Genomic DNA, 25,963 nt, shown 5'->3' on the forward strand with positions numbered 1-25,963 from the left:
TTGTTTATTGCAATAGGGACAGGCTTTGCAGCTTTTTGATTTGTAGCGTAGTAATGACAAGTTCTGGTTAGTAGACAGGGTGCACCTAAATGCCCTAGGTATTAACTTATGGGCTCTGGCCTTATAAGAAGGCATTGTCACAGGTGTGTCAGAGGCTACAGACAGTTGCACAACATCTGACTGCAGGTTTCTGTGGTTAGGTTTTCAGACGCCTTCCTAGTCCTTCTGACTTTTGGACCCAGTGTCAACCTCCCCCCAGCTCTAATTGACACACGTGAACTGGGTGTTCATAGACCTCTTGTCTGCTAATGGGAATCACCAGTGATTTTTCCATTTTCCTCTGTTGAGGCTTGGGGCTATAGCAGTTGGCAATCTTCCTCTTTGGTGCTGCTGAAGGATGTCTGTGTTACCGGAGTCTGCTCAAGATACTGTACGTGTTCCCCTTGTTTGTCTATCCCAGCTGTCTTTAGTTGTAGTAGGGATTGACTAGTGTTCTCCCTGTTCTTTCCTAAGCAGAGCTTACTGTCAAGGTCAGGCAGGGATAAGGTTCCAGCTCGGTGATAGGTGCAGAACCTATATAGGGACGTTTAGGGTAGACAGGGTGACTTTAGATCTGCCTAGGGCGCTCACGCTCCCCTTCCCTAGTGTTGGGTTCCCTTCCCCTCATCCCTTCGTGTTGCACTTAGTCTTTCCTACACTGTGCGTGACAGGCATCGATTGATCAATGTTCCTGAAGGAGAGGGAGGTCTCGAGCATTTGAAGGCTCAAATACTCTCGTGGTGGCGTGTCTCAGAGTCCTTGAAGATGGCTTGAAATTGGTATGGGGGATTCATCAGGACATGGATTAATCAGTTATAAGTTGGTTATTTGGTCTGGTGATTGGTGGGGCTTACAGCAAAGGAATATTGGATGACAGGTTAGTGGTTATCTATTAAAAACCCTTTGGTTTTTTGGTGCTCCTGAGCCTGTGGGTTGCGGCTGGAATTAATGGTGTTTTTGCTTATGGTTGTTTTGGGTCACCAGATCTTGTAGCTTCAAGGACCTTACCACGCTTTACAAATGGTTTTATATAAATGTTTGTATTGGTTATAATACATGCAGCTGTGGCCAATATTATGCAAATCGTTGTGGCTGTCTCTATTGTGGATAAAATGGCTCCAGTCACTAGGCATTAAGGACACTGCTCTCTCCTGGTTCTCTTCCTATCTTTCTGACCGCTCCTTCAGTGTTTTGTTCTCTGGCTCCACGTCATCTCCTCTTTCTCTCACTGTCGGGGTACCTCAGGGCTCAGTCCTTGGCCCCCTTCTCTTCTCTCTCTACACAGCCCCAACTGGACAGACCATCAGCAGATTTGGCTTTCAGTGCCATCTTTATGCTGATGACACACAACTATATACGTCATTCCCTGACTTTACCCCCACTGTACTACAGAACGCCATTGACTGTCTGTCCGCAGTCTCTAACATCATGTCCGCTCTCTATCTGAAACTCAACCTCTCCAAAACTGAACTTCTTCTGCTCCCACCGTCTACTAACCTCCCTAAGGCTAGTTTCACACTAGCGTTTATGAGCGCAGCGACGGCCTGCGCACGGCCGCCGCTAAGCACCGCCCCCTGCCGTGCCCCCGCCGGTAGCTCCGCCCACCGGCGCATGACGCTGCATGCGCCCTGGGTCCCCTATCTTTATCACAGGGGGCGCAGGCCGTGCGCAGTATGCGTTTGGCGGCGCATGCGTCCTTTTGACGGTGCGCCGACCTGCGCCAAACGCAACCTGCTGCAGTTTGGTTGCATCGGCGCACCGTCAAAAAGGCGCATGCGCTGCCAAACGCATACTGCGCACGGCCTGCGCCCCCTGTGATAAAGATAGGGGACGCAGGGCGCATGCCGCGTCATGCGCCGGTGGGCGGAGCTACCGGCAGGGGCGGGGCTTAGCGGCGGCCATGCACAGGCCGTCGCTGCGCTCATAAACGCTAGTGTGAAACTAGCCTAAATCTGACATTTCCCTTTCCGTGGGTGGCACCACAATAACACCCCAGCAGCAGGCATGCTGTCTGGGTGCTATGTTTGACACCAATCTCTCCTTCACATCCCATATACAATGTCTTGCCCGCTCTTGCCTTTTACACCTAAAGAACATCTCTAAAATCCGCCCTTTTCTCACCATGGAAACAACAAAAACCCTCACTGTAGCATTGATCCACTCCCACCTGGATTACTGCAATGCTCTATTAATTGGCCTCCCCGCTACTCGACTATCCCCTCTCCAGTCCATACTTAATACTTAATGCAGCAGCCAGGGTCATCTATCTGGCTAATCGGTACTCGGACACGTCAGCTCTTTGCCAGTCCTTACATTGGCTGCCCATTCATTATAGGATCCAATTCAAAGTACTTGTTCTCACCCACAAAGCTCTCCACAGTGCAGCACCCCCCTACATCTCCTCCCTCATTTCTGTCTATCTGCCTAACCGACCACTGCGCTCTGCAAGCGACTTTCGACTAACCTCTGCACTAATCCGTACCTCCCACTCCCGACTACAAGACTTCTCCCGTGCTGCGCCAATCCTCTGGAATGCTCTACCCCAAGAAATTAGGACTATCCACAATTTGCATAGTTTCAGGCGCTCCCTCAAAACACATTTGCTCAGAATGGCCTATCACGTTCACTAATCAAAGTTATTCTATGTGTAAGTGTGCATGAGTAGCCCATTCACTATCTCCATCCATCCCTCACTCCCTCAAGATGGCTGGACCATTATTGTAAATACATCATTGTAAATACACACCTGTACTTTTTATCTCCCCCACCTCATTGTAGATTGTAAGCTCTCACGAGCAGGGTCGTCTTATATTGCTTTAATTATTGTATGGTTAACATTGTTACTTATGACTTGTGTTTTGAAACTGTTAAACTGTAAAGCGCCGCGGAATATGTTGACGCTATATAAATAAAGATTATTATTATTAAGGGTGGGGGTATTCTCTAGAGGGGAGGTGGATAGTTGAACCACCGGAGAGTCAACAATACCACTGTCTAATGCTGTGCGGTCCTGTCTAATGTGCGGAGCCATACACTAGTGCAGATACTTAGCTGCATGGATGTATCTCTACTAGAGTTGAGCAAATTTTTCAAAATTCGGTTCCGATTATGATCGGGGGCGAATATTGTTTTTGAAATATTCATCGAACACAGACGAACATCACTGGAGTCAATGGGAGTTTAAAATAAGCGAATATCTTCGGAAAAAAAAATATACAAAGTGCTCTCAGTGAGAGCACTTTATATATTTTTTTCTACTGGCTAACAGTACCAAACCACTTTTTATGTTCGGAAACAATCGTCAAACATAAATTCGGAATCGGAACGACTAGGGTACCAATATGGCATGAATATGGAAAACTCAGATTCTGTGAACGATTCCAAACATATTCGCTCAACTCTAATCTTTACACTTGTTCCACTAATATCACTTTCTCTTTGAGGTAGAGAAATCCTGGAAAGATTTGTCTGTTATCTGCACTAAAACCAGTTTTACCTTGCTGTGAGAGCGGTGAGTAACAAGACTATGCTTTCCTGCAGGACTTATGTGAAAAAACCCCCAGAAAAGGTTACTGTAGCAAACTGAAGCTTTGCCCTGGATGAAGGAAGTCCTGTTTACACCTCTGAGCTATATTCACATTTCTGATGAATTGGACTCAAGTCTCGACTGGTTCAGTGTCTGTACCTGTAGGCATAAGTGTGTGTAGCCCACTCCATGAAGACTTCACAAAGCATGCTACAAGAAGGTCATAAACATTGAAAGCAGCAGAAAAATAATAATTTTAAAGATCTGTGATTGCTTCAACCGACAGAAACTAATTATATTTACATAGCATTGATTATATCGACATTGCTACAGTAAACTTAGGTCCTGATTCATAGAGACTAGAATTTTTTTCTACAGCCTTGGAAAAGCGTGTGATGGAGTAATATGCGCCAAATTCATCAATTAGGACACATACTCCACTTTTGTGGCCCACACATGAACAGCTGTTGAACTTGGGCCGTGTGAATCCAGCCTCAGGCCTTGTTCACAGGCAGCAATTTTGCTATGGAAAAAATGCAGCTTTTTACAGTACCGGCAAAGTGAAGGAGAATTCTGAACCTTCTGGAACATAATACTTATTTTTTCCTTGCAGCTCTGAACCATTAAAGCGTTTTGTCAAATCTGCAGCATGTCAAGTCTATCAGCGTCTTTGGATCATTTCTCACACATGCAAATGGAAAAAGATGCAATTAAAATTGCATTAAAAATACTCTGGTTAAGGCCTCCTATACATGTCAGTGCCTCCAATACATCTGGTGACAGTTTTCACACATATCAGAGACACTTACAAGGGAATGGATCTGTGCACACGTCAGTGTGTTTTCATGGACTGTGTGTCCGTTTTTTATCAGCAACACGGGCCGCAAACGTACCGTACACGTGTCATCATTGTCCCCTGCTTGCTCTGAGATCATCTGGAGCGTGCAACAATGTCGAGAGTTGAATTCAGCCCCTGCTATCTACATCAAGTGTAAAATGAAAACTAAAATACAAAACTCACCTTAACACCTAATCACCTCAAGCCATTGTCCCCTGTAAAAAAAAAATAAAATAAACAACAACAGCATTACCTGTCAGAACTTGAAAGAATCCATAGTGTCCCATGCCGTAATCCGGCTATGCGACACTTGCTCATCAGCATGAGCAGTGGTCTGAGGCGACCTCTCATGCTGAAGTTCTCTTCAGGGGGGAATGACTCACTGCAGAGTGGGCCCATGAACTGCGCTGACCTAAGTGAAATCACTGTGAGATCTTTCTCCCCTGCTTTGAATTGGATCCAGAAAATCCACAGGTAAAAAACACACGTGCATTTTTAGTGCTTTTCCGCAGTGGAAAAGCAAAATGAATGCATGTGTGGCGCCCCTGAGGGTTCGGTCACCACAGAGGTACTGCACCTCATCCAGAGGTGTGGTATCCCACCCTCAGGTAAGGAGGGATCACCACCCAGGACTCCTAACACTCGCATCCAACACACACTAGTTTAGTCAGGGCAGTTGGGTGTACCCTTTGGGAGGATGGCCTCATCCCAGACTGGCTAAGAAAGGGTGTTGGGGAGTTAGTGTGGAAGGTAGGTAGAGTGGGAGGAGCTTAGGTAGTGGAGTGATTGTGGGCATCCAATCAGAGAGAGAAAGGTGACAGTTGGTGGGTGGAACTAGTCTGAGGTAAATAGTTTGGTGTAGAAAGAGTCAGTCAATGGCAGGACAGCAGATAAGCAGGACGGATGCGGAGGGAGTAGAGTCAGAGAAATACCTTAAAGAAGGAAGAAAGCTCCTAAGAGAAGGAAGGCGTCCTAGGGGCACGAGTAGTGCGAAAGCTAACCGTGGGCCCCATATCCTGGAATGGAAGGACCAGGCCAGAGTGAGGGAGCCGGCCCCTAAGTCTAGCGGAGTATACCGAACAAGGCTCAACTAGTAAGCCGGAGGTTGTAGTGACTAGTGCGACAGCCAAATCCACGAGCATTCCTCAAAAAGGCAGCTGCGGAAGTAAAGGACCCCGGGGCATGACCCACGTCGCCCGACAAGGTCCAAGGCTGCTGGATTGGGGACACTGCTTCTGAAGGCGCAGGACAGGAGAGTAAGGAGATCAGCACAGAGAGAGAGTCAACGTGGCCTAGAAACACAAAGGGAAGTCTTGAAAAGGTGTTCCTGATCTATCTGGGAGTTTGCCGGACCCCTCCCTCGGAGGACACAGTACCAAGTGGGCTACCGCATGCAGGAACTGTGAGTAAAGACCTTGAAACTACACCCAACTGTGTCCTTGGTGTCATTTGCAACTTGCCTGACATACACTGCATTCACCATCACCGGCTCACCAGTTCTGGCACTTGCGCTTTTTTTTCTTAAAAATCCGTATTGTGGTCCATATTTTACTGTATGATGAGTAGGAGAAGCGAAGAATGTATTTATTTTTTCTTCATACAGACACATGGACCAAAAAGGGGTGCAGCACACCTTCTCATACCAAATCGGCATGAGAAAAAAATGTGCAGATCTGCTCTGCCTCATTAAACAACACCGCAAGTGTAGGAGGCCTCTCTCCCTCATTCCCCACCTGCTGCCAGTCACTGACTGACAGGCCACTCACACCTCATCAGGAACGACAGTGCTTGAGCAAGATCTCGGGCGGGCGGGCGGGGGAGACAAGAGTGACCTGTCAGTCAGTGACCGGAGCCCAGCAGCAGGCGGGGACAGAGGCATAGAGGCTGGCCCGCTGTATGTGCATGGCCGAGGAAATTGCACTTGCCGCTCATTAGCATACAAATTGGAGAAGGGATTTATTTCTCTGGACTGAAAGCAAGAATTGCTAAGACCAAGGCATGGATTTATTAGCATTACAGACTAGCAGGTTTTTTGCCACAATCCAATAATATCTGACAGGTTCCCTTTAATGATGGGTACACTGGAGGTGTCAAATTATGTGGTGCCCCTCCTAATAAATGTGATGCCTCTTCCAGCTGCCGTGTGACATTGCAATAAATGTGCGCCAGTCGTAATTTACGTTACTAGCGGAAAAAATGCCAAAAGTCACAAGATATTTGCGTAACGAGTTTGAAGAAAATTTTTTTTACAACATTTCAAGCAGTTTTACAAGAGGATGGGCGTATACAGCTTGATGGATAGGTCCTTAAGATTTGACACAACTAAGAAAAATAAAAAGTCTTTGAGAGAGGGGTAAATGGTCACAGGCTGTACAATAAGATGCCTGTATATATGGACAACCAGCCTATAGCACCTACTCACAAGAACCCAGCAGTGCAGCATTGCCATATGGTCTACTGACATTAAGCAGACATATTCCGTTTATTTTCACTTTCATGGTACTTAACAGATTTGACCCGCTCTAGGATCGACTGTAATCAAGCCATGCCTCATCTCTTCCCTGCTAAATGGACCCAATCTGAAAACATACAACGGTTCTAGTCAATGCTGCTGCTTGGCTTTATAGCAGCGGTAATAGAGATTACAGCGCCGTCACTCTGATAAACTTCTTGGGCGTAGAAACCGGAATTTTTATGGTCACGTTTTCATGCCTCAATATGGAAAAGAAAGCAGGGAAAGGCATGGCAGGCTGGAAGCACATCGCAGGGTTTTATTGCACTGAAAAGCTTTCTAAGTGTTCCTAAATCAGGAACAAACATATGTATGTTAGCAGAATAGTCAAACGTCACTTACCCCAGCTGTCTCAACGTGTAACCAACAACTGAGAATACCACGGAGTCCAGAACAAAGGCAAACAGAAGTATCGGTATAAAGCCTGTAATAAGGCAGTGTCGGGTACATACACAAAATGCCTATTAACATTAAGAGTTACAGTACTTTCATATTAAGGTGTGGCAATGACATGGTTTCTGGACATTAAATTACTTCTAGTTTTCCCCTCTGCAACTTACTCTGAGCTGGTGGGAGGAGATGAGCGGCTACGAGGTCGGGTATACACAGTATACAGTGTGAAGGATACCCACTATTCTATTCTTTAGTTAGAACACAGACAGAAGCAGCAGCAAACAGAAAACTATACAGTTGGACCGAGCAGTGTAGATGTGAATCCAGCTCTGGTGCAGGATTGAAGACTTGTAAGAAAGCTCAGTCTCACAATACTTCTCCCTCCATAAAATATAATAGGAGGGGTATTCGAACAATTCACAGTTCTGACAGTCCACCCGGTCTTGTTCAAAACAGATTTTAGCGGCTTTCTTTTTACAAGAGTGTCTGTGGGGTGTGTAGCGAAGTAAGTGGCTCCTAAGTGGAGAAAGAAACAGTTTTCTCTGATGCGATATATTACAATGTTTTCTTAGATTTGCTCATACTATTGATTCATGCAGAGTTCGATGAAAGCTCAGTCCCCATTTAACAACATTAGCACAGCAATTAGTATCTGGAATGGAAACGCGATTCTGCCTATGAAAATAAAAGCGCCTGTCTCCTTGCTCCATAAAGTCATCCCGATCCTCGCTCTCCAAAATCAGAGCGACTTGCAATTCTTATGTTTCTATAAATCTGCAGGATGCCTTTGCAATCTTTTTTTTTTTTGTCCAAGTTAGGGAAACCAAAATTAATTGTGACTACTGATGACATGTGGGCTCATACAGTGAAATGGTAGTCACCTAGACGCGATCTAGTAGGCACTTAAAATGGAACCGTAAACTATCTCCAGATATAAAGTAGCTACCTTTTCTAGAGACAACTACTCAATTGTATTTTGTGTTTGTGGTGCATGTGTTAGATAAAAATACAATTGAGACCTCATCACACTTTTTTGTTGCAGTGTCCAGAGTTATAGGCTATATTGCATGAATTTAAAAAAAAAAAAAAAAAAAAAAAGTAAATTCATCATCTGTTTCTATGTGAAAAGAACCTTCCAACTTTAGCCACCAATAGTGATGAGCAGTCTTGGATAACGTGTTATCCGAGTGACTTCGGCGTGCTCAAATAATATGCTCGGGTCCCTGCGGCTGCTCGACAGTCGTAACACATGTAGGGATTGTCTGTCTGTTTGACAATCCCTGCATGCGTTGCAGCTTTCGAACAACCAGGAGACATGCAGTCGCGGGGACCCGAACATATTATTCGGGCACGCCGAAGATACTCGGAAAAAAGAAAAAAACAAAAACAAAGCTGCACTCTGAATTGTTTAAAATGGTAATTCTATAAAGTTGGATCTACATTACTGTCCCATAAATTGTAGGCTTTTTAGTCCAAGAGGTGTCTTATCAGGCCAGGGACCCAACTTTAAGGAACGCATTGACGGTGGCAGTTGGGTTCATATACATTATCCAATTTATGTGCCAAGTAACTTTACTAGAAATTTTCCTACAGCAATATTGCAGTTCCAAGTTACCATATGTACATAACGTAGCACTTACCTATTTTCTATGGCAGTAATGTGGTTCCAATCCAGAGTGCAGCTTTTTATTTTCCTTAGCATTATAGCGTTAGCTGGCATCTGTGCACACCAGTTGGGATGTGCTGGTCAGTTTTTCTGTTTGCAAGATACTTGGAAATTCACTCCGCAAAGAGGTATAAAGTACAGTAAAAATGACTGGAGTACACTGCTTACGCTGCCAAACACCTGCTACGGACGCTCTACACCAAGACTAGTGCGCAAACACATCAGTCTGGATGAATAGGGGCCTTTAAGCTTTTTTTTATCCCCAAACGTAAAACTCCACAGCATAGTCTGCGAGAACAAAATTCTCTTCTATCGTAGGGAATTCCCTGATATATACCCATGATGGATATAGCCATACAGCAACCGTGACTTGTATGGAGCAGTACATGTTTTATCTTTACTTGATGCCCTTCTATATAAATAAACTGATATAAGCCAGTAACACCCTTTTTAGACTGGGGCTGATTAGAGCATATACATAAGTTTCACATATGCTCTGGTAGTCTTACAAATTTCTCACTCAGTCAAAACCTCATTAAAAGGTAGATATATTAAAAAAAAAAAAAAAAAAAAAAATTTAAGAAAAGTGCATCACCTTCATCCATGGTCTGTCTGGAACAGACCTCATTCTCTTAAAGGGATATCTGTCAGCAGGCGTTTTCCTACATCATGCAGCTCTCAAATACTGTAGCAAAGAGACCCCGACTCCAGCAATGCATCACTTACTTTACCTTAACAGGTGCAGCAGTTGTGACAATTTTTAGATGGATGCAGCAGGGCTCAAAGCTGACCCCGCCCACACTAGGCTCTCTATATACATTGTCTATTGACAGTGAGCTGCTTATCAAAGGGGGCGTGGTCAGACGACTTGACAGGAAGCAGCTAGTCCAGTCAATGACAATGTCCTAGTGATAAAACCTTCATTGTAAGTAAACAGCACACAGCCTAAGTGACACATAGCTGAATTCAGTGTTTTAACCCCTACCTCATTAAATAGCAAAAACATTCTGATAGATTCCCTTTACATGGTGATGAAATAAATTCATTAATAGGATGGACTGCGATGAAAGAGCTAGCCTATCGCTCACACATAAGTATTATAATTGCACATACTGCTATGCTCAAAAGTTTACATACCCCCGCAGAATTTTTTTGCTTCTTGATGTTTTCATATTCTCTGGAAAAAAGGCCAAAACTTTTTCTCCACTCATTGTCAAACTACTGTTTTTTCTCTTTTTAAATCATGATGACAACCCAAAACATCCAAATGGCCCTGATGAAAAATTTAAACATCCTGGTGATTTTGGCCTGATAACATGCCCAGAAGTTGACACAAGTGGGTTTGAATGGCTACTAAAGGCAACATCTTCACCTGTGACCTGTTTGCTTGTAATCTGTGTGTGCATAAAAGCGGAGTATCTGGGATCCAGACAGACACTCGCATTTTTCATCCAGCCACTGACATTTCTGGATTGTGAGTTATGGGGAAAGCAAAAGAATTGTCAACGGATCTACGGGAAAAGGTAGTTGTACTGTTTAAAACAGGAACGGGACACAAAAAAATAACCAAGGAATTAGCCAGTCAGCAGCGCTCAAATGGTGATTAACAAATGGAAAATCAGGGGCTCTGTAAAAACAAAACCAAGGTCAGGTAGACCGATAGGAAAATTGTTGAAGATGCAAAGAAAAACCCACAAAACATCAGCTGAAATACTGGACTCTGAAAACTAGTGGTGTGGCTGTTTCAAGAAGCCATTTATATACTGCATTTTCTATTTTTAAATCATGACAACCCAAAACATCCAAATGACAGATCAAAAGTTTACATACCCTGGTGATTTTGGCCTAATAACTTGCACAGAATTGAACACAAATGGGTTTGAATGGCTACTAAATGTAACATCCTCACCTGTCACAAATGCCAGGAAAATTGTTTGGGTTGCAAAGAAAAAGCCACATATAACATCAGCTGAAATACTGGACTCTCTGAAAACTAACGGTGTGGCTGTTTCAAGATGGGCTGCATGGTTTAGTCACCAGAAGAAAGCCATTACTGCCACAAAGTGTCTTGCCTACAACACACAAAACAGACCAGAGACAAGCCTCAAAACTTCTGGAGCAAGGTAATTTGGAGTGATGAGACCAAAATTGAACTTTGTGGCCACAACCATAAACATTACATTGGAGAGAGGTCAACATGGCCTATGATGAAAGGAACACCATTCCCACAGTAAAGCACAAAGGTGGGTAGCTGATGTTTTGGGAATGTGTGAGCTACAAAAGGCAAAGGCAATGTTGGTCAAAGTTGAATGCAGCATGTTGTCAGCAAATACTGGAGGCAAATTTGCAATCATCAGCCCGAAGCTGCACATGGCACTTACTTGGACGTTTCAACATGAAAACAATCCAAAACACAAGGCCAAGTTGACCTGTCATTGGCTACAGAACAAAGTAAAGGTTCTGGAGTGGCCATCTCAGTCTCCTGACCTCAATATCATTGAGCCACTCTGGGGAGATCTCAAGCACACAGTTCATGCCCAGTAATTTACAGGTACTGTAGGCTTTTTGCAAGAGGAGTGGGCAGTTTTACCATCTGAGAAAATAAAGAACCTCAGCCACAACTAACACAAAAGACTTCAAGCTGTCATTGATGTTACAGGGGGCAATACACCGTATTAAGAAATGGCGTATATGAACTTTTTATTAGGGTCATTTGGATGTTTTGGGTTGTCATTATGATTTAAAAAGAAAATACACAGTAGTTTGACAATAAATGGATTCACCCAACCAATATGAGTGCAGAAAAAGCTTTGATGTTATTCATACTGTATTCTCTGAAAAAAAGGCCAAGAAAGGAAAAATTCTGCCGGGGTATGTAAACTTGAGCACAACTGTATAATACCATTAGATTAGGTCTAATTTCAGCAGGGTTACACTTAGTTTCTAAACAGAAAACCTTTAATGAAAGAGCTTTTCAGACATTTCCAAGAATGGGCAGAATGCATCTGCATTGGTCTGTATGTTACCAGAATTTCTCCTTGCTGGCTTGGAGGGAAGTTGTCAGAACTACAATTTGGGCACTCGAGTTGTCACATCATGACCGGTTTGTTCTGTGAAATGAACTTGTAGAAACATCACGTGTTAGTGCATATTGCAAAAAGTGACTTGTGCCCCAATCATTTGTGATCCTCAGGTCAGTGCAGGAACGTGGTGCACTTCATGAAACCTTGAGGCCACGTTAACCAGGAGAGAAATAGGCAGGAAATACATTTCCATAGGAAAAAAACTTTATTTAACAATATATCAGGATTCCAACATAGCTCCAGGGATCTGGAGTTCCAGGCATTAAACGTGGACATGGGGTGAAGTTTAAACAGCAGGGCAAATGTATTCAACAGGAAACAAAGAAAAGTATTCAATCCCAGGTGAGGCATGAAAATATAAAAATCGAGTGCCTGAGGAATGACAAGCGAACTGAAGTGTTATCCGAGTACGTGGATTACAGTGAGAACTGAATGTGTGCACGGAAAGCTCTTCCCTAAGTGTGATGGATTGGGACCCTGCCTCCCACACCAGGTGATAAGAGTCAAGCGTTCCTGACGGAGAGGTCTCGGACATGAAATGGCGTGCATAGCAAGGTGGAGCCTGGGGCTCCGTCCGAGATTCCAGGGTTTACAAGGCACAGTCCAAAAAAGTAAAAACAAAAAAAAAAAAATATATTTATAAAAAGTGTTTATCCTTCCATTGTTTAACTGTGTCCTATTCTGTGGTACTGGTGACTCTGCAAAGCTAAAGGGGGGGTACAGAGGAGACAGACGGCAAGGACACTAAAGGATGCTGCCCACCTTCCACTGCCTGAGATGCAGAGAGTATTTGGAGGATAATTTAAGTCTTGCCCTGATCTTAACCCTTATCTTACACACGCACATATACACACACACAGGGAAGAATCAAAATTGGGGACAGGGAACTGATTCTGCACAGTCTGTGTTGCTGGAGGGGAATAAGACCTTTGGAAGTTTAGATTTATATTTTCAGAATTGTAGAGGATATTTTTTTATTAATCCCGCCCAGTCACAGTAACATTAATGCAACCTTGTAAAAAACATAAGCCATTTTTATATAAGGTCACAGTTATCAAAGGTAGTGATGGGTGATTGTGCTCATCAGGTATCAGATCATGTCCCGGCATTCTTGAAAATTATGTTTTAGCTGCCACACCTGCATGTCTCGCGGATGTTCGACAGCCGCAGCTAATGCAGGGTTTCCATTTGTCAGGCAATCCCTGCAAGTGTTGCTGCTGTTAAACAGCTGCGGATCGCAAACACATTATTCAAGCATGACGAAGACACTCGGTTAGCACCTTATCCCAGCACGGTCGCTCATGACTAGTAATTATCTTTCCAATCTATCCAAAAGCCTGCAGTTCATTTAGAAGGCATCTAGAGTCTTGGGGGTAGAGGCTACATAGGGACCGGTCCAGTGTCAGACATCAACACGGCTCAGGGTGCAGTCCAGAAGTCTACGGACTGCCATCCAGATAGTGTAAAGTAGTGATGACAACCAAGAGTGATATCTGGCAGTGCAAGTTCCTTTACGACGCTTGAGGGACAACACAACAATGAGGTGGCTCTCTTGCCCAGCAAGAGTCCCGATGTAGCGCCAACCTTAGTATGCAGAATAATATCTGTACAGATTCATGGGAGTGATTTATAAACTTGTAGGACATTATCCAGCTTCAAGATTAGCAACTAACCAGGCATGCTAATGGTAGAGCCAACAATATAACAAAAGGTCCAAGAAAGTGCAATAGCCAAATACAAGCCTTAGGACAAATTTACATGACTGTACAGCGTCCATATTTTCCAGACTGACCATGGGTCTTCAGAAATTACAGAATCATATATAACTGATGCCAAATTGTGTCACGACCTAGGACCCATGGAACCGGTGGTTAATATGGACCAGAAAATATGCCTGCAATCCAATTGGGTGAATTTGCCCTTCGGTTCTTCAGTATTGACCATTTGTTAATGACCCCCAATGTCCAGCAGGTTTTGGATAACCCATTCTCAAAATCTCAAGAATGCAATAGAGGTGCAAATCCAGGTCGGTCAGCCAGCACTGACGTCAGGAGTAAAAACCACGACAATTTGGTGGAATTCCTCTGCTATTACTCTCAAATATTACTAATAAAGCCTCTTATCCTGTGAATACATAGTCAGTGTGATTTATGGATTCTTTTGATGATCTGAATAGATATGCATTGAATTTATGCTTTTTTTTTTTTTTTTACTAAGAAATGAAAATAAATTTGGAGTTTATACAAAAACAGCTTTACAGTATTTTTTTTCAAAAACACATTATTTACAAAAAATATCAAAGTTAATCTCTTAAGGTACAGAAGGAAAAAATCAATTGGAAAATTAAAAAAAAAGGCGCTAATAAATTTAAATTTCACCTTTTCTTTTCACATATGTACATGGTGCTTAGGGCAGGAGGACAATGAACAGGCTCGTGTATGATAAAAGGAAACCAAAATACATTGCTGCAGGTATGAGACGTTAAAAAGTCCAGCCACCAAACTATGAAGAGGCTCGTAAAAAGGCGACTGGCAGGATATTTATATATATTTATATTTATTTTATTAATTATCTATAGCCAAAAGTTATTTAGCATCTGATCTGCTCCTAACCTAGATAATGTACAGGAGCAATCTGCAAAATATTATAAAATAGGAATAATGAAAGATTTGGGATTTAGAATGTAAAATGAATACATATGTACAGAGACCTTAAAATAAAAGTAGACGAGAGTGCTGAACTTTATAGAAGTACTTATGTCATGTGCTTAAAAACATTTCACACCTTTGGCCTGCCCAGCAAAAAACAGCAGGTTCTACGCAGGAAAAGAAAAAATAAAATAAAATCTTAAAATCAGCATGGATGAGTGCTTGATGCAAATATGAGGTGGAGGGATGAGTGCATGGTGCTTTGGAGACTATTTTAAGGCCTTTTTCCTTGTCCTTAGAGACCAAGAGTCTCATAGCCCCTCTTCAGCAGACCGACAGCTGCTGCCCTACAGCACACAAGCCCTTAATCTGCCTCAATACAAAAAGGACACCAGATCCAACTCTGCATAGCATGTAAGACTGGGCACAGGAGCTGCCCAGGGGAAGGGTAGGAAGATGTGCTGGAGGCGCCACTGGCACGGCAGGTAGTTATGGCAAGAAATACACAGCAAACCTGCACAACCAGGTGTTCAGCTCCGGACAGTTAATATGGGAGTGAATGACCGACATTAGACGACCAGGAGATTGAGAAGCAAGAAGTAACATGAGCAGAAGAGGATGTTCCTGATGTTACCAGAGTGAATATGAATATCTATGGAATGGCGTACAAGCTCTAATGTGGTCGGCTCCTACATGCTGTAATGGAGTTAGACATGCAGCACATGTCTGGACTCGGAAGCTGCGCTCAGCCAAGCATGTAGGAAACTACTTCCACAACAGGATTTACAACAGGGTGTGTTAGTGCGGGGGAGTGAACAAGTACATGCATGTGTCTGTATACAAAAAGTGTGTGTAAAATGTCTGCAAATAGTTAAAACCACTAATACATGGCAAGGAATAAGGCAGTGGTTTCATATTGGTCAAATATACAAATAGTAGTCCACATCCCAAAAAATGAGGAGCACATTAGAAAGAGCGTGGAGGAGGAACTAAACGGTGAAAAAAGTGGTGGTGGAGTAACAACGATATAGGTACGAAATGTGTGAGTGGGGAAAGACTAATGATAGATCCAGGGATAAAAATGGACAAGGGAGCTGAAGAAACGCAGACAGGCATTAGGACGGAAAGAGTAAGCCTAGTGCAGAGCTGCATGGAGGGGACGAACGTGTAAGTGTGAATGCTATGTCAATGGGTTTTTGCATAAACATTTCTAGAGAAGTGGTGGTCCTGGTAATATTTGTATGTTATGTGTATTCCATACTGCAGGACTCTGCGAAGTGCGCTCCTCCTATGAAGGTGACAACAGGGAGCACGTGTGCACCTTACCTGGTTCTACCAAGTGGACTCATTGCTGAAATTGTCCTCAAAGGATCCACTGCCAGGGCCAACCCCTGACCAGAACCTCTACAGATACAATATTAAGGAATGGTGGTAGCGTTACCATCAGCCCCATAAAGCACCTTAGTACAGTCACCGATGGAAGGTGGATTACTTTGAAATAAAACCCTACTAAAAAACACAGCTAAAATGCCACGCCAAGCTTTCAGATTTGCAGACTCCAATATCAACCTGGCTCCCCCCCCCCCCCCCCCATGTAAAAAGTATATGTACTGTGCATATGAACACCGTACCAACCTGCGGTACTGATGTACATGAAATTAGTGGCAGAAATGCCATTCATGGGAGGCTACTGAAGAAGCTCGTAGTCACCACAATGATAGCATCAACATCCTCAGAAAGTAGCAGCAAGCTCCTGAGTGAATGCAACGCCAGCGCTCTACGGGTGTGAAGGTCTCCTTGACAGTTATTAACTAGTTGGGTTAAATAAATCAGTAATCAGGTAGCAAAATGCCAACTCATGTTACAGGTATTAATGCGGCAACTCGGAGCAGGAACCTCCCCAATCATGTCACACTGTAGAATTGGTCACTATGTATATCAATCTTCTAACTCCTGGAAAGACCTACTCACAGACCACTGTCTAATAAAAAAAATAAAAGAATAAAATTGAGATTACAGAGTCTAATAGGATTTCACAAGACACTGCATTGGGTATAGCTCTCTAGTAGATGTCGGTCATTATCAGGAATATTTTTCTGTGCATCATCAGGTGATGGCAGCAAAACTTGATCCAGCACATACAAGATGTTGCATCCATCTGATCACAATTTTATTACACATGATGCCCATAGATTTAACTGTAATGGAGCCAGTGGGCAGCAGTGGTAGATGTGGCCTATCGAAAGGAGAGTGCAATTAAGTGCATGTGTAGACAGGTAGCTGGCGCAGCGTGCACCAGGGCACGGGCTGCAGCGTCTGGCTGCATGGTTACAGCTCACCCAGGATGCACAGCTCACCCAGGATGCACAGCTGGGTAAGCCAGGGTGTGTTCAGACTGAACACAAGCAAGACACGCAGAATTATACCACTCAAACCAAACACAGACCCTAGGATCCATGCATATCAGAGCCCTGGAAGGGCTTCACATCACTGTGCGCTATACCACCAGCACATACATGCCTTGTCATTCATAACCGGGCACAGTACATGTAGTATCCAGGCATCCAGCGCAATGTTACATAGCTTACTATGGATACGTCGTCCCTCTACTACCAGGATATAAGACATTGCTTTGCTGAATACTGAAGTCACAGCCACTGAAACTACCTGCTTCATTGTGCCTCCACAACAAGGACCGTGGAAGACCGTTCAGACTGCCCTTGCATGTCAAGTAAAGGTTGACCACTGCAGATGTGCAAAATGCAGACAGGAGCATATCCAAACCACCCTCCCCTGGACAGGAAAGGGAGCAGAACAATGGGGCAAACTATATAAAAATACCTAACGTAGGGAAAGTTAGTCTTATTGCTCCGTCTCCCAGAGTCCTGTAATGCAGAGTGACCTTTGGCCTGTGCTGCTGGCGCTTGGTTGGCCATCCCACTGATGGGGAGCAGGAGGAGTTGTCCCAGTTCATCTCAGACCTTGTAATAAATGTTTGCGGGGCTTTGAGGCGGCATCTCTTGTACAATGTACACAGGATGTCCATAATCGCCGCTCACCTTCTCATAGTGAGGGCAGTAATTGTTCTCTGTAGTCCGCAGCGGGATGATGATGTCACTTGGCTCAGTGCCAGCGTTACCGCTGCATTTAGGGCTAGCCAATGTGCTAAGGGACAGGGCCGCTGCCCGCTGCTGTGTATGCTTGCGATGCCGTTTTCGAATCTTGATAAGCAAAACTACTAGGAAGATGATGATGAGAATAAAGATGACGCATCCTGCACCAATGGCTGCAAACACAGCCACTTTTGAGCTGAAGAAGTTGTCGACGCCGCTTCCGGGGGAAGGTTTATTGTCCTGGTTCACAGTATCTGAAATAGAAAACACCCAATGGTTGGCGTGAGGAGGAAAACAAGGCAACCAAAAATGACCAGACAACCAATATTAACCTTCACAAGACATCTACTACAGACTAAGCAGGTACAGAAAAAGATGGCTCAATTAAACCCAAGGGCAATATTGTGCCAATGCATGATTACTTAACTCTTTACAGGCCCAAGATTAAGTGCTAGTAAAACGTGGATCCGGTGACACGTTTGTACATCTTACTTATGACAGGTATACACATAATATAAAGTGATCTGGCTATGAGGACAGCTGGGACATAGGGGAGGAAGGACCAGTCAGCCCATGAACACCAGCTCCGTCAAAGCTTCAGAGTCAGGATGTTGGGGTCAAGCATGAATCATTATTCAGCTACTGCTACCTTACAATTTTTTGACAGGGACGGGAACAATACTTTCTACGTACTTAGCTATTTAAAGACGACCTTTCACTTGTGTTTTACTCTGGACTGAAGTTATACTTCCATTACTAAATATGCCATTGTTCCTTTGAACCAAATTCCGTCACAGAGGACAACAGAAAAAAACTCTACAGATGTTCTGCACTATGTGCCCAGTTGCTTGAAGGGAAAGTTTGCTTCTGTATTGCCAGGAAAACATTTTGGAACAGAGGGGCACAGAAAAAAACCCAAAACAAAACTGTTCCAGAAGCAAATGAAGGAGCACCAACTGGAGGAGATGTTCAGTCTAAAGAAAATCCAGGGAAAAAGTACTCGTTCAAAAAGGTAGCTTCTCTCACCTGGCTTTCCATGGTCTTCTCCTTCAAACCCATTATTCCTTGGTCCAGGTGTTGCCATCTTTCCGGTATTATCTGCTTCTTTGCCTGGCCGGCTAGTGGTGACCTGTTCTGGTAATACTGCATTGGGGTCTGTAAACAAAAGGTAAGAAGTTAAAGTTTTGCCAAAAACATTCAAAGAGAAAATTTGGTTAAACTTAGAAGTTTAATCGTAACTATGTTGACAGGCTAAACCCAACTGTCAACTAGTGCTACTACATGCACCTTGACTGACAAGTAATGGAAGATTACAGATTTATCGGCCAAAAGAAGCTTTTTAGGTTGTCGGAACTATCTTGATCTTGCATTTTATTATTTTAAAGGAGTATTGGTGCCCATACCCATTAGAGAAAAGTCAGCCACACCGCAGGGCCATCTGGCTCTCAAGTGTATGGCGGCCGTCATATTAAATGTCAATGCGGTATTTTACTGTTCTGAATAGAGATAATTCTAAAACCGCGAACCATGCAAATTCGGCCACACTGATCATTCAGGTGTATGGGGAGGGAGGAATAGCGACTATACACTTATTTATACTCCAATATAATGGAGAATGAACCTTGATAGAAAACCCTTTTCACGATTTCCTTGCCATGTAAACATGCTGCTGATCACGAGAATGAGCAAATTGCCCTTTCATTGGGTGAAATGATATTTTGTACAGCATAAACGATCATTCTCGGCGGTGCATTGTCCTGTGTAAACCGGGATCCCACTGCCAAAACCATGGCAGCCTATACACAGAGCACTCTAGCTTAGATCACTCCATGTGCATCCTTTACTCGTTTACACAGGCATTCAAGCGATAAGTTTTCTGATGATCTGTCGTATTGCCGGTCAGTCTGTACAAACGGACCGATAATTCGTCAAATTCTAGCAACGACGACCCATCAATCATGACAATTGTGCAATATGAATGGGTTTACCGAATGAATGGTGTCCAAAAAATGCTCCTTCATGGTGGTGAGAACAAAAATCAAAAGGTTGTGTAATGTAAATGGAGATTGCTCACTCATTCAACAATTAGACCAGCAAAATGGAGGAGTGGAAAGGGCGCTATTCAACCATTTCATTCATGAGTCTCATCCTGGATAAATACTTGGTTTGTCATTTGTGAGCTACAATCAAATCGTTCATTGTGTGAATGATTATCTACTTAAGAGAACCCCAACTGAAGGTGTATGGGGAGGATAGCTGATGGACGCAACCCTTAATGACGAGGAGCATCTTTATCTTGACCAGTATCCCCCCCCACTTCAAGGGTGAAAACCCACTGATCTATTATTTTACTTGAAGACAAAGCTAGTTCCTAGCCAAGAATATTGATACGTTTTTGTATACCTTGTCCAACTTTCATGATGATCTTCATGGAGCGTGATTGGCATACCCCTCCTTCCCGATTCTCCAGACCCTGTAGAGTGCCATTGGAAGTAGCTGCAGTGTAAAGAATGGATTATGTTAAAAACAATTATGACTTGCTGAAAGTAAATGACAACCTACACCTCTATGGATCTCATCAGTTTTCACATATCTTAAATGTGAAAGACGTGGGTTGAGGGGGCAGGATGTACAGGACAATATTTCTACAAGCAGCGTTGCCGGCCACAAGCTAAAGTTTTAAAAAGTAGTAAAGTAGACAAAATAGATTATTGTGCTTTGTGTACCCTCTACTAATCATCTATATCCACCCCGACTGACTATTACTAACAGATCAGACTGCTAGGCAATATATATAATAATGTGCATTACTAGAAACCGCCAACAGTGAAATGGGTTCATTACCACATTAACAATTACTAAGATTTATGAACTCCGATATTTCTTGGTGTTCAAGCTTGTTACTGGATTAGAAAAGCAAAACGAGACCCTCCCTCTAAGTGCCTGCAGGCCTGGGAAGAGCATAGACTTATCCAATATTGGAAGGAGTCTGCTCATTCACATCAAAAGGGATATTAAAGCAAGCGTCTAAACGGCTTGTACAATAAAGCCAGCCATTTATCCGCCAGGAGATTTCAGTCCTTGAGCATTTTATGAATAAAAAGCCGCAATGCAATGTTTAACTAGTTGTCCCCCCTTTAGGGCAAGGTCTTCTATAAAAGCAGATATATGGCCACACCTGCAGGGAATGGTCACATTTGTACAGACACAATGTGGAAAAGGAGGTCCTGCTACATTGCTTACACTAGTGCTACCAAGCCAAGGCTGCAAACCCTTCATGTCACCAATCGCGACAGGCACATATTTTAGTGAAAAAGAAACATGAACCAAAAACGAATGTGATCAATATTGGCTCCAGTAAAAACAGACGTTACAAAGCTAGTGTGAACAGGGACTGCGTCCTTTAGCTTGATGCCAATTAAATGAAGTCTCTAGGACTATGGGATAGGGTGTGAAATCCAAACTGATCGGGGATGCCGGCACCTCTACTGATCGGGGGGGTGGCACCTGAACTGATCGGAGGGGGGCGGTTGCTTTACAGCTCCGGATATTGTGTAGTGACTGAATAGTGCCTGCTAGAGGGCTTGCACATTACCATGCCCAGTCACTATATGGAATGGTGCCAAATTAGGTGTACTGCAGAACTCTCAAATTTATTGGAGGGGTTTTGGGTCCAGAAACTACATTGATATCGAAAACCTTTCCTAAGTATCGTTAATTAATAGTGATGAACGAAAGTGCTGGGATAAGGTGTTATCGGAGCATGCTCAGGTGTCTTTGGAGTGCTCGAATAATATGCTATGAGTCCCAGCGCCTCATTGGTAGCCGCAACACACGAACAAATTACCTAACAGGAAATCCTTGCATATATTGCGGCTGTCTATCAGCCAAGAGACATGCAGCTGCGGGGAGTCTAACATATTACTCGAGCACGCGAGCATGCTCAGATAACACCTTATCCCAGTACGTTCACTCATCGCTATTAGATCAATATTATAGCTTAGGAAACTAAAAAGTTACTAGGAGAAATTATAAATCACAAAACTACTTATTATTTAATCAGGCTTTTGTGATAGATTTTTATTTTAAGTTAGGCCACTGTTTTCCAAGTTATGAGGTTACATTTTTTTCTTTAAAATATAAATCTTGGAATGTTCACACTGGACATTTTTTTTTTTTTTTTAACTCCCACATCCTGTCCTTTGAGGAAGTTCTCAATGACAGGGAACACCTCTATGCACAGCTGATCACAGGGTCCACCAATTACAAAATGCCATGTCACAGCCACCCCCCTTCATAATGACCTTTTAGCACCCTCCGATAGATGCTTAATTAGAGAATATAGGGTGGGGGTCCTGAAACAGGAAATTTAAGTATAACAAAAAACACCATTTTGCCAGTGTGAAAATTACAAGATTTTTTATTTTTACTACAGGCTGATATGTAAAGGAAACAAAATGGCACAAAACCCCCAAACTTTTAACACCAAGCGGAGTTAATCATTAGGTAATTTTCTGAGGATCGCTTCCCTTTAGCTTGTTCACAAAAAACATCTAGGAACCATGTTTCATTCCCATGTATCCATACAATTTAAGTAAAAACTCTTAAAAAGCTTCTAAAAACACCAAACTAAATGTGGGGGAAAATCAGCAGAATCGTGAGTCTGTGTGAACACGTAGCAACAGCAGACGAAGCCTCAGTGCCCAGCGCCTTCTGGGTGGCAGATATGGCGACGGTGCCCGACCAGGAAGCGGTGGGCGATGAATGACTCCAATCCAGAGGAGCGCACAGCTCGCGCAATATACTGTAATAACAGCTTAATGAGAAATGAGATCAATGGGTAGACAACAAATGCCCTATGACCTACGAGGACCAGAAAAAAAAAAAAAACCTGGCCTTGTGCCCAGGGAATTCGTCCAGCGTAGCTAAATAAATGAACGCTGAACCTGTAACTGGTTACTAGGGATCACAAGGCTTTTCCTTAGGTCCTGTTCACACTGGCTGCAGCATGTCTGAGGGTTCTGTCCAGATCCGCCTGAAAATGGAACTTACTGTACTCCAGGAAGCGCTGCAAAAATGCAGTGTGAACGGGGCTTTAGGCGTGATTCATGTATACAGAAAAAGTCAGCTTTAAATAACAAAATATAGATTAAATGATTGCCTTAAGCTTTACAGCAGGAATGAAGTGGAGAATGGTTCCCCTATGAGAACTGTCATGCCCCCCCAGAGTTACTACTGGGGCCAGGACCACAATCACTTTACAAATGGTTTCTTTTCATGCAGAAGCCCACTATTCTAATGCGCCAGGCTAGCAAGACAATCAGGTGTGTAGAGGGTTAACTGGAGCGTCTCCTCCCAATCTCTGCAGGATTCCCCCACACAGGAAATTAAACCTCTGTCCCAGTCTGGGAAGCGGGATCATGGGGTTTGTAGGAAGAAAAGAAAAAGCATTGGAAGGCTCCAGGCAAAACTAGCAGGTCCGTCCATGGAAGGGGGATTATTAGCAGCGGGAGCAGAATAAGCAGCGGACCTCCCTAATGTCCATTGCTTCTGTTCTTGCTCTTCCATGTGCAAGTGGTGATCAATCTCATATGTGGGAAGACAGAAAAAAAATATGGAGGGAAAAGTTCATCCCTTTGTTATGGCAGGTACACCAGATACTCCCCTAATTTACACAGATTACAGTCAGATATGCTGCCAATGGTTTATGGAGTCTACTTATAATTCATGGTTTAGTGGTCTAGGGTCTCATCAGAAGCCTGCAATACATAAGTGACGCATATCATTTTCTCCGTGTGCGACACAAAGGGTGGGATCGTGTTTTCGGGCAGATTGGACTATTACTGCTGATCCTTTTTCTAAATTCGGGGGAATAATGCCCCAGCACATGGAATAAATGAGGAGCATTGTATGTGACACATGCTGCTCACATGATCAGCTTCATGACTGCTGCAGCTCTCCTCTCCCGGCACAGAGATCCATGCATAACGCAATGACATTATGTCCAGGATCTATCACAGGTATCTGATTTATGTGGATGCTACTTTGCAATGTTTCCACCTACCTAAACATTGTTGCATGCCAAGTACACCATTTATGGTGCCTGTATTCCCTAATCACAGTCACCTCTTTCTGTAGGAAGAGTCCTACCAAGCTGCAAAAATGGTGCAGGAATAGATGGTGGCTGTGTCCAAATTTAGCTAGTCTCAGTCTGATTAGGCACCTGGAAAATGGGCTGAAAAATAAAAACACATCCCATCCATCGAGTGAGCTCCCAAATTGCAACTTGAATGATCAGCTACTAATGTTTAGTAAACCTAGACTTCAGAGGTCTACAGAGTGAAGTCATTGTCTCAGCAGGTCAAAGATTTTATCAACATGGATGGGTACCTACACAATATTAGGAGGGGAATTTTAATATCATGGATGATCGATGTAATAACTGAAAGTATTAATTTCTCTCACTGGGACAGACCGGAACCAAAGAAATAACGTATTAAAATTGATTTGCTAGAAGAAGTCAGACATGATGGTGGAGATGCTACTCGGGTGTCTCACACTGACAGAGCTATTTAATTTCCTTAATACAATGTTGCACCGCATACAAACCATCACCCAAAAGCCCCTCAGAGTGCCAACTAGGGATGAGGTAGTGGGCATTTCTAAGGCAATATTAAGATTTAACATCAGACAAGCACCACCACTCCTCCTGCGCATTGAGTTGGCCAAGATCTCACCAAGCCATGGGATGCTCTGCTGCCAGCATATAGCATGGGCAAGCTTTCCAGACCTTGCCTGCTACAGTTTCCAAAGCAACTACATTAGGGCATCGTATAGTTCCCTTCTTATAATTTAAGTGGTCTCTACAGTAATCCTGAGCAACAGTCTCCTTAGTTTCCTCACATCTTGGTTTCTGGCAGGTTGGGTTCTCCGCCTTAAGTGACAGCTCTGGTGAATAATAGTCGTATTAGAACTATAAAGCTCAGCACAAGTTCTGATATAACTCATTTAGCTAGGAGTGGTTTGTTCCTAGTCTACTCTGGTATTCCTGCATTTACACAGATAACAGGACATTTGAACAAGCACATGGTCCAGACAGGGCAGAGAGCCAAGATTGAAAGATTAGGAGACTTGCAGTGAAAACTGCTGGGTTGTTGATTTATAACTATCTGTTCAGAAGATGAGCAATAGGGGAAGGGAGGTGAACAGATAACTGCTGTATAGAAATAAATGGAATGAGAGCTTACTAGGATGTTAAGAGTTAACCCCCTCACCTGGCATGTAATTACTGTGCAAACTGGGGCAGGAACTAGAGACAGTTACATGGTTAGTTAGCTATAGTTAAGTAGCTCTGCACTATAAAAGATAAAAGCTCTCATAGCAGTTAAATGACAGCAGATACAAAAAAAAAGTAAAGTCAATTGAAAACTTGCTTATTTTCAAGCTGCCAAATTGAAACAATACCTTGAGAATACCCCTTTAATGCTTAAGCCTTTGTGAAAGACCTTCCTGTATGAAGGTTTATAAGCATCCAAGTGTCATCTCCAGGCACTGCAAACACTTCACTTATAAAACACTTCTAGCGTATAGTACAAGTGGTACACAGTCAGCGCCAGTTTGATCAGTACTGCCCTCCCAGCTCTACGGCCACACATGGCAGCTCTCTTCACCATACAGTTTCAACCCAAGCCCCAAATATGGAAAAGTAAACCCCGATGGAATGAAAGTTATTTTTCACCCTCCTTTCCACAGAAACACAATGTGAGGTCTGCGGAGGGAGAGGGTAGAAGGGGGTCATACTACACAAGAATGACTGGAGGCACTATGAATAGAAGCGATTCTGCACACAGCTACTGGAAAAGTGGAAAAGACGACAATGCCTGGACCACTGAGTCAGGGAGACAGAAAATTCATTTAAAGAGCTAGGATCTGCAGACTTACTAAATGTAGTCTAAGCTGACTTTTGTGTATATCCTGCTTCTTCAGAGATCTCTAGTGTGGTCTGGATTACAGTGGTGGCCATGCAGTGTCCCGATCACTTCATCAGGCACATAAATGCCATTTGGCAGGTCAATGCTTCATTTCACAGGACCCTACAACACTCGCCTATCAGCTGCTGAACACGGCTTTGTGTTCTCATAGAAA

The 25,963-nt window shown here is 43.4% G+C and overlaps 1 protein-coding gene across 1 annotated transcript in view; it reads right to left on the bottom strand.

Annotated features, from left to right (window-relative positions):
- Positions 1-12,243: 12,243 nt before the first annotated feature.
- EFNB1 (ephrin B1) overlaps positions 12,244-25,963 on the bottom strand; it is a 54,786-nt gene continuing 41,066 nt past the window's right edge. Inside the window, exons 3-5 of the mRNA XM_073556107.1 lie at positions 20,222-20,314; positions 18,845-18,973; positions 12,244-18,072 (exon numbers count right to left, since the gene is read on the bottom strand). Coding sequence (XP_073412208.1) covers positions 17,681-18,072; positions 18,845-18,973; positions 20,222-20,314 — 614 coding nt within the window. The 3' untranslated portion in view covers positions 12,244-17,680. The remainder of the gene's footprint in view (positions 18,073-18,844; positions 18,974-20,221; positions 20,315-25,963) is intronic.

This window comes from Dendrobates tinctorius, unplaced genomic scaffold (assembly GCF_039654945.1).
Source record: "Dendrobates tinctorius isolate UK_male_01 unplaced genomic scaffold, ASM3965494v1 ptg000231l, whole genome shotgun sequence".
Classification (NCBI taxonomy): Eukaryota; Metazoa; Chordata; class Amphibia; order Anura; family Dendrobatidae; genus Dendrobates; species Dendrobates tinctorius.